The following is a 12,209-nucleotide window of genomic DNA, read 5'->3' on the forward strand; positions in this document are numbered from 1 at the left end:
ATCATTAACAATTTAAATTTTATTTCTCTATTTTTACAAGATCTGCTTTTGAAGGAGAAGCAGATCTTATATTTGGCTTGTCTATGGATGTCTCCCAAAAAACGGAGGAGCCGAGAGTGTCTGCCACTGATTAGGATAGATTTCCAGAAGGAAAGACAGTGCTCAAAACCTGGGTATCCTGGCATACCCCATATTCCAGAATAACCCCTCAAGAACAAATGGGGAAAAACCAACAACAGACTCCCTGAATTAAATACTACAACTAAACTAAACTAAACTAAGAAACAGAAAAAACTATGTTTAACTAACTACACGTAAGTGAAGCAAGCATGCTTGATGTTCCATCTCAGGCTGAAGGTGATCAAGAAGGAACTGAGGGAAGTTTGCCTGTGCAGCTCTATATATTCTCAGTACAGAGCATGAGGATGTGCATAGAGCAAGTGTGGGCAGAAGGGGCACTGCTACTGAAAATCTCTGATAGAAGGCGACTGGTGGCACATGCACACTGAAGTGGAGCTCTTACAGGGATACTACGAGAAGAACTTTGCTGCAGTGCCTACAATAAAGACCTTGCAAAGGTTTGACTTCAGTTATTCTGTTGTTCACTCCATCATTATGATTATGCATTAAAAATGTCCCAGAGCAGTTTGAGGAAAGAAAAATTAAGTGTAAAGATAAATGTTTTCTAACTATCAAGGTATTTATATTGTGTCCATTACCATGGCATCTGAACACTTAAATGTAGTACTGATTAGTTTTTTTACCTGTTGTCATGACAATTCCAGCAAGAACTTTTCTACGTGCATGGGGAGATGTGAAATTATCAGTCAGATCACTGAATTTATCCACAACCAAGCGTGCAACAGCATCAGCTAAAACCTGCAGAATCACAGAAATACATGTTAGAGAGAATCAAACAAGAAACAACTATTAAATACTGGCATTTAATATGATGGATTAAAAAAAAATCATCCACACTGTTAATTTTTTATCCTCTACTGATTAGGGCCAAGATTTCCCAGTGTCCACTAACTCTTGGTGCCCTACTTGAGATATCTAGCATCTGATTTTCCAGGATGCTGCACAGAACACCTCCTAATGAACTTGCGTACCCTAGTTCGACCCCCGCCCTTAGTGTAGACCAGGCCTTACATAATGATCACATATACTTAACACTCAAGGGGAGAGGTGAAGTAATGGAACCCTGAGGTCCCATCCATGAGAGAGCTATTGGGGCTAAGAAGCATTTGTTCTCAACTACCCTCTGGGTCCTATCAGGGAAGAGAAAAACCACTCAAGAGCTGTTCTCCCTATCCTAGACAGGATCACAGGCATTCATGAATACCGTATGGTCAACAATACCAAAAGTTGCTGACAGATCTAAAATAAAAAATAAGGACATGAGAACATAATCAGATCTAACACCAGATTCTCATAGGTCAAGGAAACCCAAGGGCTCCAGACATTGTCAGAGTTGATTCACCACAATCTTCTCAACAATCTTCCTTGGAAACTGAGTGATGAGAAATAATGTGACAATTAACAGAATTCTCAATGCCTGTTTCCTTCCTGGCTGACTTTACTGGATAAGGAGGACATGAGTCCAGCTTGCATGCGATACCCTAAGCTCTGACTTTTTCCAAAATCTTGGTGAGTGGCACCGGCTAAAACTCAGAGAAAACTGCATTTGTTGCTAGCTTCAGTCCTGGTTCTGTCGTTATAGACACTGACAATAATGTCTGAAGACCAGTAGTCATATATGCAAAGCAGATGAGAGGGATATATCCAGCAAATTTAAGGCCTCCTTGTTATTTGTTCTTTTTGAAAACTACACTTTTTCATGCTTTTTGCTGGCTAACCATTGCACATAAGGATTCAGTTATGAAGAATAATGACAATAGATTAAAACAAGATAGCTATTACAACTATGGCTTTTTTTATGAAGAACAGAATTTGCTATTGAGAAAGCTGGGCACGTGCACAAAGAAACTCGTCTTGGTCAGTGTAGCTGTTTTGTTGCAGATCTTGTAACTTGTAAAACCATTCAGCCAGCCTAGGAATTCCACTACTGAACTTCCTGAACAGTTTCACAAAGACTAGGATCTTCTTTAAAAAGTTCAACCAACTCAGGTGGGGAGGCTCTTGTGCCAACCGAACAGTTTCATGATGAACAGGATACTTGACACAGAACCCAATGATCTGTTGAAGATCCCCGTCTTTGACTAAGCAGATGTTCTCTGTTGAAAATCATCTTCTCTGACAAAACACAGATGCCACTGGGCTAACAAAATCCATTCCCTGTACACCATAATAACCACTACTTTCAATGCAGGAAGCACTACTGTGTGCAAATGACAAAATATGGTGGTGTATTACTCTCATTAACTATGCAAAAATACTTCTCAATACCATATCACAGAATGGCAGTAGCCAATAGAGAACACGTTCTCCAATGATCTGATTGTGATGAATAATGCTGCCAATTTTTTCCTACTTTTTGTTCATTAACAAAATAATTAAACGATGCCACAAAGACCTCTAAATAAACTCTCACCATGTAAACATTTCTATTATCTCCAGTGCTTAGTTTTTAAGCTAGAAAAATCACGAGCTGCAGAATGTGAATTTTTCTGACCCATCTTAAATTATTAGAATTCAGATTTTATGGAAGCGCCTCAGAAAATTTAAGCTTTACTTGAGGCCCAGCACTGAACAGGCCCAGTTCAGTGCTTAATCTCAAGAATACCACCAAGTCAACAAATTGGGTCTCCTAGCTGCAAAGCTGGAGATCTAGTTTTTACCATTACCATACCTAACCGCCCAACCTGTCCCAAACCACAACTTGACGGATCTTCCAGAAGAACTTGGCTTGCAGTCAAGCCACCAGTCAAAGGGATGTCATATGTGATGGGGTCAGGCCAGATGACTACAGGAGAGTGCTGGAAGGCAGATATATTAGCCCCAGGATAAGTAGGTCCCTTGTGGGAAGGTTCAACCGGACCCTCAAGGCCATGATAAGTAAAGTGGCAAGTTGGGATGGGAAAGACTGGGACACACTACTACCTTACCTCATGTTCGCCGTCCAGGAGGTTCCTCAGGCTTCTACTGAGTTTTCCCCTTTGAGCTATTATACGGGCACCATCCCTGGGGCATATTAGACATAGCCAGGGAAATCTGTGAGGAAGAACCCAATGTGGGGAGAAACATAATTGAGCACATGCTACAGATGAGAGACTAGATAGCCCAAGTTACCCCCATCATATGGGAGCACTTGGAGAAAGTGCAGAAGGCCCAGTGAGCTCACTACAAGCACCAAGCAAAGATTTGATGGTTCCAACCTGGAGACCGGGTGATGGTATTGGTACCCACAGCAGAGAGTAAGCTCTTGGCCCAGTGGCAAGGGCCCTACAAAGTGTTCGAATCCATGGGAGAGGTGAACTAAAAGGTGCGACAGCCAGAAACAACAGCAGATCTATCATGTCAACCTCCTGAAGTCTTGGCATGCTCGAGAGGCATGCTTAGTCCCCAAGAAGCCCTGCCCCGGGAAAGCAACTAGACCAAGCAGGTGAGGATATCCCCCGACTTGACGCCGGAAAAAAAGGCCGAGGCATACAAGATGGTCAACTGAAACCAGGATGTGTTCTCAACAAGACTGGGCTGGACGACCGAGGCATATCACCACATCCTCCCGAACCCTGGGGCCAAAGTGATTATAAGGCCCTAACGGGTCCCAGCAGCTAAAAGGGAGGAAATCAAGACTGAAGTGAAGAGAATGTTAGAATTAGGGGTCATCGAGGAATCCCACAGCTAGTGGTCCAGTCAGATCGTGCTGGTGCCCAAACCCAATGGCACCACAAGGTTCTGTAATGAATTTCGTCGACTGAACAAAGTGTCCCAGTTTGATGCATACCCTGTACCCTGCTTAGACAAAGCAACAAAGAGTCCATGCATGTCTGACGAAGTGGGTATTCATCCACAAAAGCTTATGCTCCAATACATCTGTTAGTCTTTAAGGTGCCACAGGACTCTTTGTTGCTTTTTACAGATCCAGACTAACACGGCTACCCCTCTGATACTGCTTAGAGGAGTTAGTTGACCGACTGGGCAACGCCTGGTTCCCTGACCACCCTGGATTTGACAAAGGGGTACTGGCAGATCCCACCAGCCAAAGAAGCAAAAGAAGAGACTGCTTTCTCCATACCAGAGGGGCTTTTCAAGTATACTGTTCTCCGCTTCGGGCTGCATGGGGCCCCAGCCACCTTCCAGCACCTCAATGGATAGGCTGTTGTACCCCCGTGCCACTTATGCCATCACATACCTGGACGAAGTGCTTATCCATACCCCAGACTGGGAGACCCACCTGGGAAAGGTGGAAGCGGTGCTGAACACGCTAAGGAGGGCTGGCCTCACAGCCAATCCGGCCAAGTGTGCCATAGGGCTAGCAGAGGCTAAATACCTTGGAAACATCGTAGGAAGAGGCATAGTAAAGCCCAACTAAATATGCTGGAAGCTATACAAATTTGGCCCTGGCCGAGCCGGAAAAAACAAGTCTGAGTGTTCCTAGGCAAAGTGGGGTACTACCAACGATTTATCCCCCATTTTGCCACCAGTACAAGTCCCCTGATGGACCTGGTAAAAGCCTGGGGCCCTGACATGGTGAGATGAACCGACACAGCAGAGGAGGCATTCACAGACCTGCGGACAGCCCTCTCTATTAACCCCGGGCTCATAGCCCCGGACTTTACTAAAGAATTCATTTTACAGATGGATGCATCCGAAGTGGGGTTGGGGGCTGTCCTGTCACAGATGGTCAGAGAGGACGAATATCCAATCCTTTACCTTAGCAGAAAACTCCTTCCAAAGGAACAGAAATATGCAGTAGTAGAGAAGGAGTGCCTCGCCATCAAGTGGGCCACGGAAACTCTACGATATTACCTGCGAGGCTGGTGATTTGTCCTCGTGACTGATCATGCCTCTCTCCAATGGATGCAATGGAACAAAGAGAAGAATGCAAGGGTGACCAGGTGGTTCTTTTCCCTCCAACCGTACCACCTCAGCATTCAACACAGGGCTGGAAGCCACCATGGCAATGTGGATGGCCTGTCACAGGTACCCTGTCTGATGACCCAACACCATGGTGTTGAGCAGGAGGGAGGGAAATGTGATGGGGTCAGCCAGATGGCTACAGGAAAATGCTGGAAGGGCGATATATTAGCCCCAGGATACGCAGGTCCCTTTTCCCTTGGTAGCTGAGCAGGGGTTACTCTAGGTTAATTAGGACATCTGGGGCCAATTAAGGGCCTGCCAGAACCTGTTAAAAGCCTCCCCTCCAGCCAGATAGGGTTGCGTGATAGGCGGTAAGGGAGGAAGGCGAGCTACTGGAAAGCTGGGCAGTGCAGACACTGAAAACATAAGAACATAAGAATGGCCATACTGGGTCAGACCAAAGGTCCATCCAGCCCAGTATCCTGTCTACTGACAGTGGCCAATGCCAGATGCCCCACTCCTGTTAGGGAGTGAACCTAACAGGTAATGATCAAGTGATCTCTCTCCTGCCATTCATCTCCACCCTCTGACATACAGAGGCTAGGGACACCATTCCTTACCCATTCTGGCTAATAGCCATTAATGGACTTAACCTCCATGAATTTATCTAGTTCTCTTTTAAACCCTCTTATAGTCCTAGCCTTCACAACCTCCTCAGGCAAGGAATTCCAAAGGTTGACTGTGCGCTGTGTGAAGAAGAACTTCCTTTTATTTGTTTTAAACCTGCTGCCCATTAATTTCATTTGGTGGCCCCTATTTCTTATATTTTGGGAACAAGTAAATAAGTTTTCCTTATTCACTTTCTCCACACCACTCATGATTTTATATAGCTCTATCAAATCCCCCCTTAGTCTCCTCTTTTCAAAGCTGAAAAGTCCTAGCCTCTTTAATTTCTCCTCATATGGGACCCGTTCCAAACCCCTAATTATTTTAGTTGCCCTTCTCTAAACCTTTTCTAATGCCAGTATATCTTTTCTGAGATGAAGAGACCACATCTGTACGCAGTATTCAAGATGTGGCTGTACCATGGATTTATATAAGGGCAATAAGATAGTCTCGTGTCTTATTCTCTATCCCTTTTTTAATGATTCCTAACATCCTGTTTGCTTTTTTGACTGCCGCTGCATGCTGCGTGGATGTCTTCAGAGAACTATCCATGATGACTCCAAGATCTCTTTCCTGATTCGTTGTAGCTAAATTAGCCCCCATCATATTGTATGTATAGTTGGGGTTATTTTTTCCAATGTGCATTACTTTATATTTATCCACATTAAATTTCATTTGTCATTTTGTTGCCCAATCACTTAGTTTTGTAAGATCTTTTTGAAGTTCGTCACAGTCTGCTTTGGTCTTAACTATCTTGAGCAGTTTAGTATCATCTGCAAAGTTTGCCACCTCACTATTTACCCCTTTCTCCAGATTATTTATGAATAAGTTGAATAGGATTTGTCCTAGGACTGACCCTTGGGGAACACCACTAGTTACCGCTCTCCATTCTGAAAATTTACCATTTATTCCTACCCTTTGTTCACTGTCTTTTAACCAGTTCTCAATCCATGAAAGGATCTTCCCTCTTATCCCATGACAACTTAATTTACGTAAGAGCCTTTGGTGAGGGACCTTTCAAAGGCTTTCTGGAAATCTAAGTACACTATGTCCACCGGATCCCCCTTGTCCACGTTTGTTGACCCCTTCAGAGAACTCTAATAGATTAGTAGAAGACTGAAGCAAAGAATTCATTTAGTTTCTCCGCAATGACTTTATCGTCTTTAAGCGCTCCTTTTGTATCCCGATCATCAAGGGGCCCCACTGGTTTTTTAGCAGGCTTCCTGCTTCTGATGTACTTAAAAACATTTTGTTATTATCTTTTGAGTTTTTGGCTAGCTGTTCTTCAAACTCCTTTTTGGCTTTTCCTATTACATTTTTATACTTAATTTGGCAGTGTTTATGCTCCTTTCTATTTACCTCACTAGGATCTGACTTCCACTTTTTAAAGAAAGTCTTTTTATCTCTCACTGCTTCTTTTACATGGTTGTTAAGCCACGGTGGCTCTTTTTTAGTTCGTTTACTGTGTTTTTTAATTTGGGGGTATACATTTGAGTTGGGCCTCTGTTATGGTGTCTTTGAAAAGTGTCCATGCAGCTTGCAGGGATTTCACTCTAGTCACTGTACCTCAGGATAAGCATTAGGAGAGAAGCCACACAGGTACAGAGGCAAAGGACAGGAGATCCCTGCCCAACAGGGCGGATGGCCCTTCTGGGCCCCAGAGGTCTGAGGGAAGAGACCCCGCCAGAGGGGAGAGACTGAACCAGGTGTCTGGTCTTTTGCCACCACGCCCCAGAGGGGCTACCAGAGACTGAGAGGCTCCCTGTGCATCCCTGTCAAGGAGGCCGGGACAAACATTACTCTGGCAGGGTGTGGACAGTAAACCCAGGGGCATGGGGAAAATCCCAAGGGAAAAGAGGAATATCCCAGCCCACCGCTAAACCGAAGTGCGGGACCCACCGAAGCAGAGAGGAAGCTCTGTCACACATATTGATGTTATGACAGAGCACAATACTGCTGGATGGAATTGTGCAATGGACTCCCCAAATATGGGCAAGTCTCAATTCCCACACAAAGAACTCAGGCTTTAGTCTAGCTGGCAGAGCAGTCCCTAATCACTGTGAAATATCTGCAAATCACAAAGACTTGCCGCCTCTCCCCATATTAACAACCAGACAAGGAAAGACAGCTAAGGCTGATGAAAAAGGGCTGAGTAACACTGCTTGTTCTTCAAGCATATCATCTCTTGTCACAAGCTACACTTGAAAAACATAGCCACTATCACACTCTCTAAAAGTATCTAAACATCTACCTGATTTCCCACTTTTGGTGGTTGTCTCCTCAAGTACCATTGCATAAATGTGTAAGAACATCCCAAAGGATGCAGCAACACAGTAGCACGGGATAAAAAACTGTAAGTGATGACCCAGATACGCAGCTACAAAGAGCAGCAAATGGTAAAGTAGGAAAGAAGGTCTAATGCAAAAAAAATGGCACCGAGGAAGAGCAGTGCAGCTGCCACGTTAAATGTCTGAATCACACATTGTAATCTTTGTCCCATGTACAGTATCTGCTGGGCACAGATAGAGCAAGGGAGTAATGAATCTTCTGCTGAGTTGCACCAGCACTCAGCCTCTATGAGACTGCAAAATGACAGCTAGCCTGTCATTCATTAGATAATCAGATTGAATCACATCAGCTATCTCAAAATGTGAAGGGGTTTTCCTTCCACAAACACACGGGTACTTTGGGGCTCCCTGCTGAGAGCTGTTTACCCGGAAGCACTTTGCTACACACAATAGTCTCCTCATGAGCTTGGTGTGCACTGATGAACATCACTGCTCGATCGGCACACATGTAGGTGCTCAGGCACAAATAAGGGCAAACAACGTCCACATCTACTCCTCAGTACCCTCAGCTGCCATACAAAGCTGGGAGGGCCATGCCTACTTGGATAAAAAATGGCTACACCTGAAGACAACAGTTAGTGAGCGGGGAAAAGATCTAACCAGCAGAAAGGAAGAGGAAACAAAACTGGGTTACAACCGGAATGGGCACTAAAGATCTGGAAGTCCCACTACACCTCTGAGAATCCATGAACGATCACATGCCATTGGCTGGGTGGAGAGCTGCCAGAGTGGTGTTCCTAAAACCACTGTAGGAAGCGATTTCCTCACTGCTTTCTCTGTTATCTTGTGGTCCTCTGTTGTACGTCATGCTGTAGAATGTTATTGTTGGTTATTGTGTGTTGCAATATGAACTAGTAGTCTGTATTTTTCTAACTGTGTTTCATTCTGTTTTAGAATCTGGAAAGTATATGGAACATATTTCTGAATGTCACTATTTTTTTTTCCACCCAGGTTAAGCCATACAAAAAGTAGTAAATTTGAGATTGTGTAAAAGTTCTCAGTTGTCAAGGTGTTGCAGAGATAGTGATGGAAACTGGAGAATGCTGTTGTGCAGACAGTATACTAAACTGTAAATCACTGAATGACCAAATAAATGATTTTGGTGTGGGTCCACAGGACCTGAACACATACCTCAATGGAGGGGAGTGGTGACAAAAACATGATTTCAAATACACATTGTGGGTCACATAAAAAGAAAACAGACAGATGTGAGGTAAAAAGGCTAAAACAAGGAATCTGGAAAAGGGGACTGAGCAAAGAACCCCAGAAAACAGCAGCCATATGCAATCACAGAGTTCACCAAGGCTCATGGATGTGAACAGCTGGCCCTTTGTGAAACATGTTTTTAATTGCAGCATAAGGTGCAGGCACTGATGGCTAGAAAGTAGCTATGTGAGGGTTATGAGCAGCAGCAGCAAAGTGCAAAGATCATACACAATACTTTTAGCTTTCTAGGACTTCCTGCCTGAGCCCCCCACTGAGTCACACAGGACCTGCTGAGGGTTTGCACAGCAGGATTTCTAAGCATTTAATGACTTTGCTTCAGAGACACAGAGTTCAGGACCCAACTCTGCTAGGCACTGTTCAGACTTCAGATAAAGACAAAGAGCTCACAATTGAATTTACATGTCACTGAGAATGGAACAGGTAGACAAAAAGACAAATGGAGTGGGAATTAATTGAATGGATGAGATGAATAAAAATGAATACAGTTTATCAGAGAAGCAGAAGTCAAGGTCACCATTTGCCTGACTAGTGCCAGCTGGCAGTGATTTGTAGCCATCACAGCAGAGGGAAGTTTTAAGGAGGTATTTATGAAAGGATAAAGTGGCAACTTTACGAATTTTGACAGAAAGTTTCCCGCACACACGGAGCTGTATGGGAGAAAGCCTGGGGGTGTCTGAGGGACAAGTGAATAAACTGAAGCTGGCATTTTAGCAAAGTGAAGGCTGGGGTCGACAGCTCAATAAACTAGTAGATCAGTTAGACAGAATGGTGTCTATGGGTCTTAAAGACAAAACACTTGCATTTTATGTGGTGAAGAGAAGGGGCCAATGGAGAGAAATGAAGAGCCAGTGATGTGGTCAGGGATGAGCCAAAAAAATGAAGAGAAGAAATTATTTAATTGCCTATGCAACAATGCTAGGAGCCTGGGTAATAAACAAGAAGAATTAGAATTGCTCATTTATGAGCATAAATGTGATGTAGTTGCCATTACTGAAACCTGGTGGGATGATTTACGTGACTGGAATACTAAAATCAGTGGTTACAACCTGTTTAGGAAGGATCAAGTAGACAAAAGAGGAGGGGAAGTAGCACGCTAGATCAAAAATGGCATTACGTGCTAGTGAGTCACTAATAACAAGCAAGAAAATGCTCTTGAATGCTTATGGATAAATATCCTAACAGATAAAGCACAAGATGGGCCATTAGTTGGTGTCTGCTACAGACCCCAAATCACACTAGGGAACTGGATGACCAGCTCCTTATGCACCTATCTACACTGTGTAGGAAAAAAGGCTGTGTGATCACGGGGGACTTCAATTTGAGTGACATATGCTGCCAATACTAAAACAGCCTTAGGATGCGTAAGTATGATCTATGACAGGGATGGCCAAACTTACTGACCCTCCAAGCGGCATATGACAATCTTCAGAAGTTCGAGAGCGAGGGCACACACCTGCCGGAGCTTGGGGCTTCAGCCTGTGGGAGGCGCCTGCAGGGCCGCCCAGAGGATTCAGGGGGCCTGGGGCAAAGCGGGGGAGCTGCGGCGCTTGTACTCACCTGGCGGCGGTCCGGGTCTTCGGCGGCATTTTGGCAGCGGGGGGCCCTTCAGTCACTCCACGTCTTCAGCAGCACTGAAGGGCCCCCCGCCGCCAAAATGCCTCCGAAGACCCGGACCGCCGCCGGGTCAGGGCTCGCAGGGCCCCTGTGGGCCCGGGGCAAATTGCCCCACTTGCTCCCCCCCCACCCCGGGTGGCCCTGGGCACCTGTAGGGCTTGGGGCTTCAGCCCCACTCCTGCTGAAGCCTCGAGACCCCCTTTCCCTCTGGGCAAAACAGAGGCAACGCGTGGGGGAGGCACGTGGGGTCATGATTTTGGCCAGGGTTTGCTAGCCCCGCTCAGTCACATGATACCACAGGGCCCCCTTCCTGTACAGCAGCTGCTGAAGCCAGCAAGCTGGGAGCTGCGGCTATGGGGAGAGGCAGTGGGAGCTGCAGGGACACCTCCTCTCAAAGCTAAAGCAGCAGCCCCTCCCCGCAGCTCCCAGCAGTTGGCTGCTGGCTCTCCATGCAGAGCTAACACCTGGGAGCTGCAGGGAGGGGCCACTGAGGGTAAGAGGGAGGGCATGCCAGAGAGTGTGTGATCAAGCTCTTGGAGTGGGGGGGAAGCAAACCTTTAAATCCCCCCAGCAGCCACCAGTCATCTCTGGCAGAAGCCCATAGTTCCACCACCCTGCTGCAGGGCAGAAACCCCGAGCTTCCCGCCCCCCGTGCAGTCTGGTAGGCTAAGAATGGGGGAGCTTGAGGAGCTCCACAAGCTGCATTTTAACACTAAAAGAGCCACATGTGGCTCACAAGTGGCAGTTTGGCCACCCAGATCTATGACAACTTCCTAACTCAAGAAGTGCTGCAAACAACATGAGGGAATTCTATATTAGATCTCATCTTGACAGACAAAGAGGAACTGATCACAGAACTAAAAATTAATGGTAGCTTAAGTACAGGTGATCATAACTTGATCACATTTATAATGTGCAAACAAAATAAAGTCCAGACCAGAAATATATATATATATATATTTGATACTTTAAAAGGGCCAATTTCACAAAGCTGAAAACAACCATGAGCCATATCACCTGGGATGAAGATTTTAATCAGAAAAAGATGTGAATGATAATTGGGAATAGTTTAAGAACATGTTACTAGATGCCCCAAAAGTCACACTCAAGGAAGAAGGCCATATTGGTTAAAAAACCCCACCTGGTTTAGAAGGGAAGTGAAGGCAGCTATAAAAAATAAAATATAACAAACAGAAGAAAAGCAAAGTAATAGTAATGAATATAAATCAGAAACTAGGAATTGTAGAAGATTGATAAGGAAAGCAAATGAACACAAGCAGAAATTTATGGCCAGCAGCATTAAGAACAATAAGAAGCAGCAAAGAGTCCTGTGGCACCTTATAGACTAACAGACGTATTGGAGCATGA

General features: G+C 45.0%; 1 protein-coding gene across 6 annotated transcripts in view; it reads right to left on the reverse strand.

Annotated features, from left to right (window-relative positions):
• ADARB1 (adenosine deaminase RNA specific B1) overlaps positions 1–12,209 on the reverse strand; it is a 245,080-nt gene that overhangs the window by 59,609 nt on the left and 173,262 nt on the right. For all 6 annotated transcript variants that reach the window (XM_039494227.1, XM_039494229.1, XM_039494224.1 and 3 more), the window contains one exon: positions 765–879. In XM_039494227.1, the coding sequence (XP_039350161.1) occupies positions 765–879 (115 nt within the window). The remainder of the gene's footprint in view (positions 1–764; positions 880–12,209) is intronic.

Source organism: Mauremys reevesii, linkage group 11 (genome assembly GCF_016161935.1).
Source record: "Mauremys reevesii isolate NIE-2019 linkage group 11, ASM1616193v1, whole genome shotgun sequence".
NCBI lineage: Eukaryota > Metazoa > Chordata > Testudines > Geoemydidae > Mauremys > Mauremys reevesii.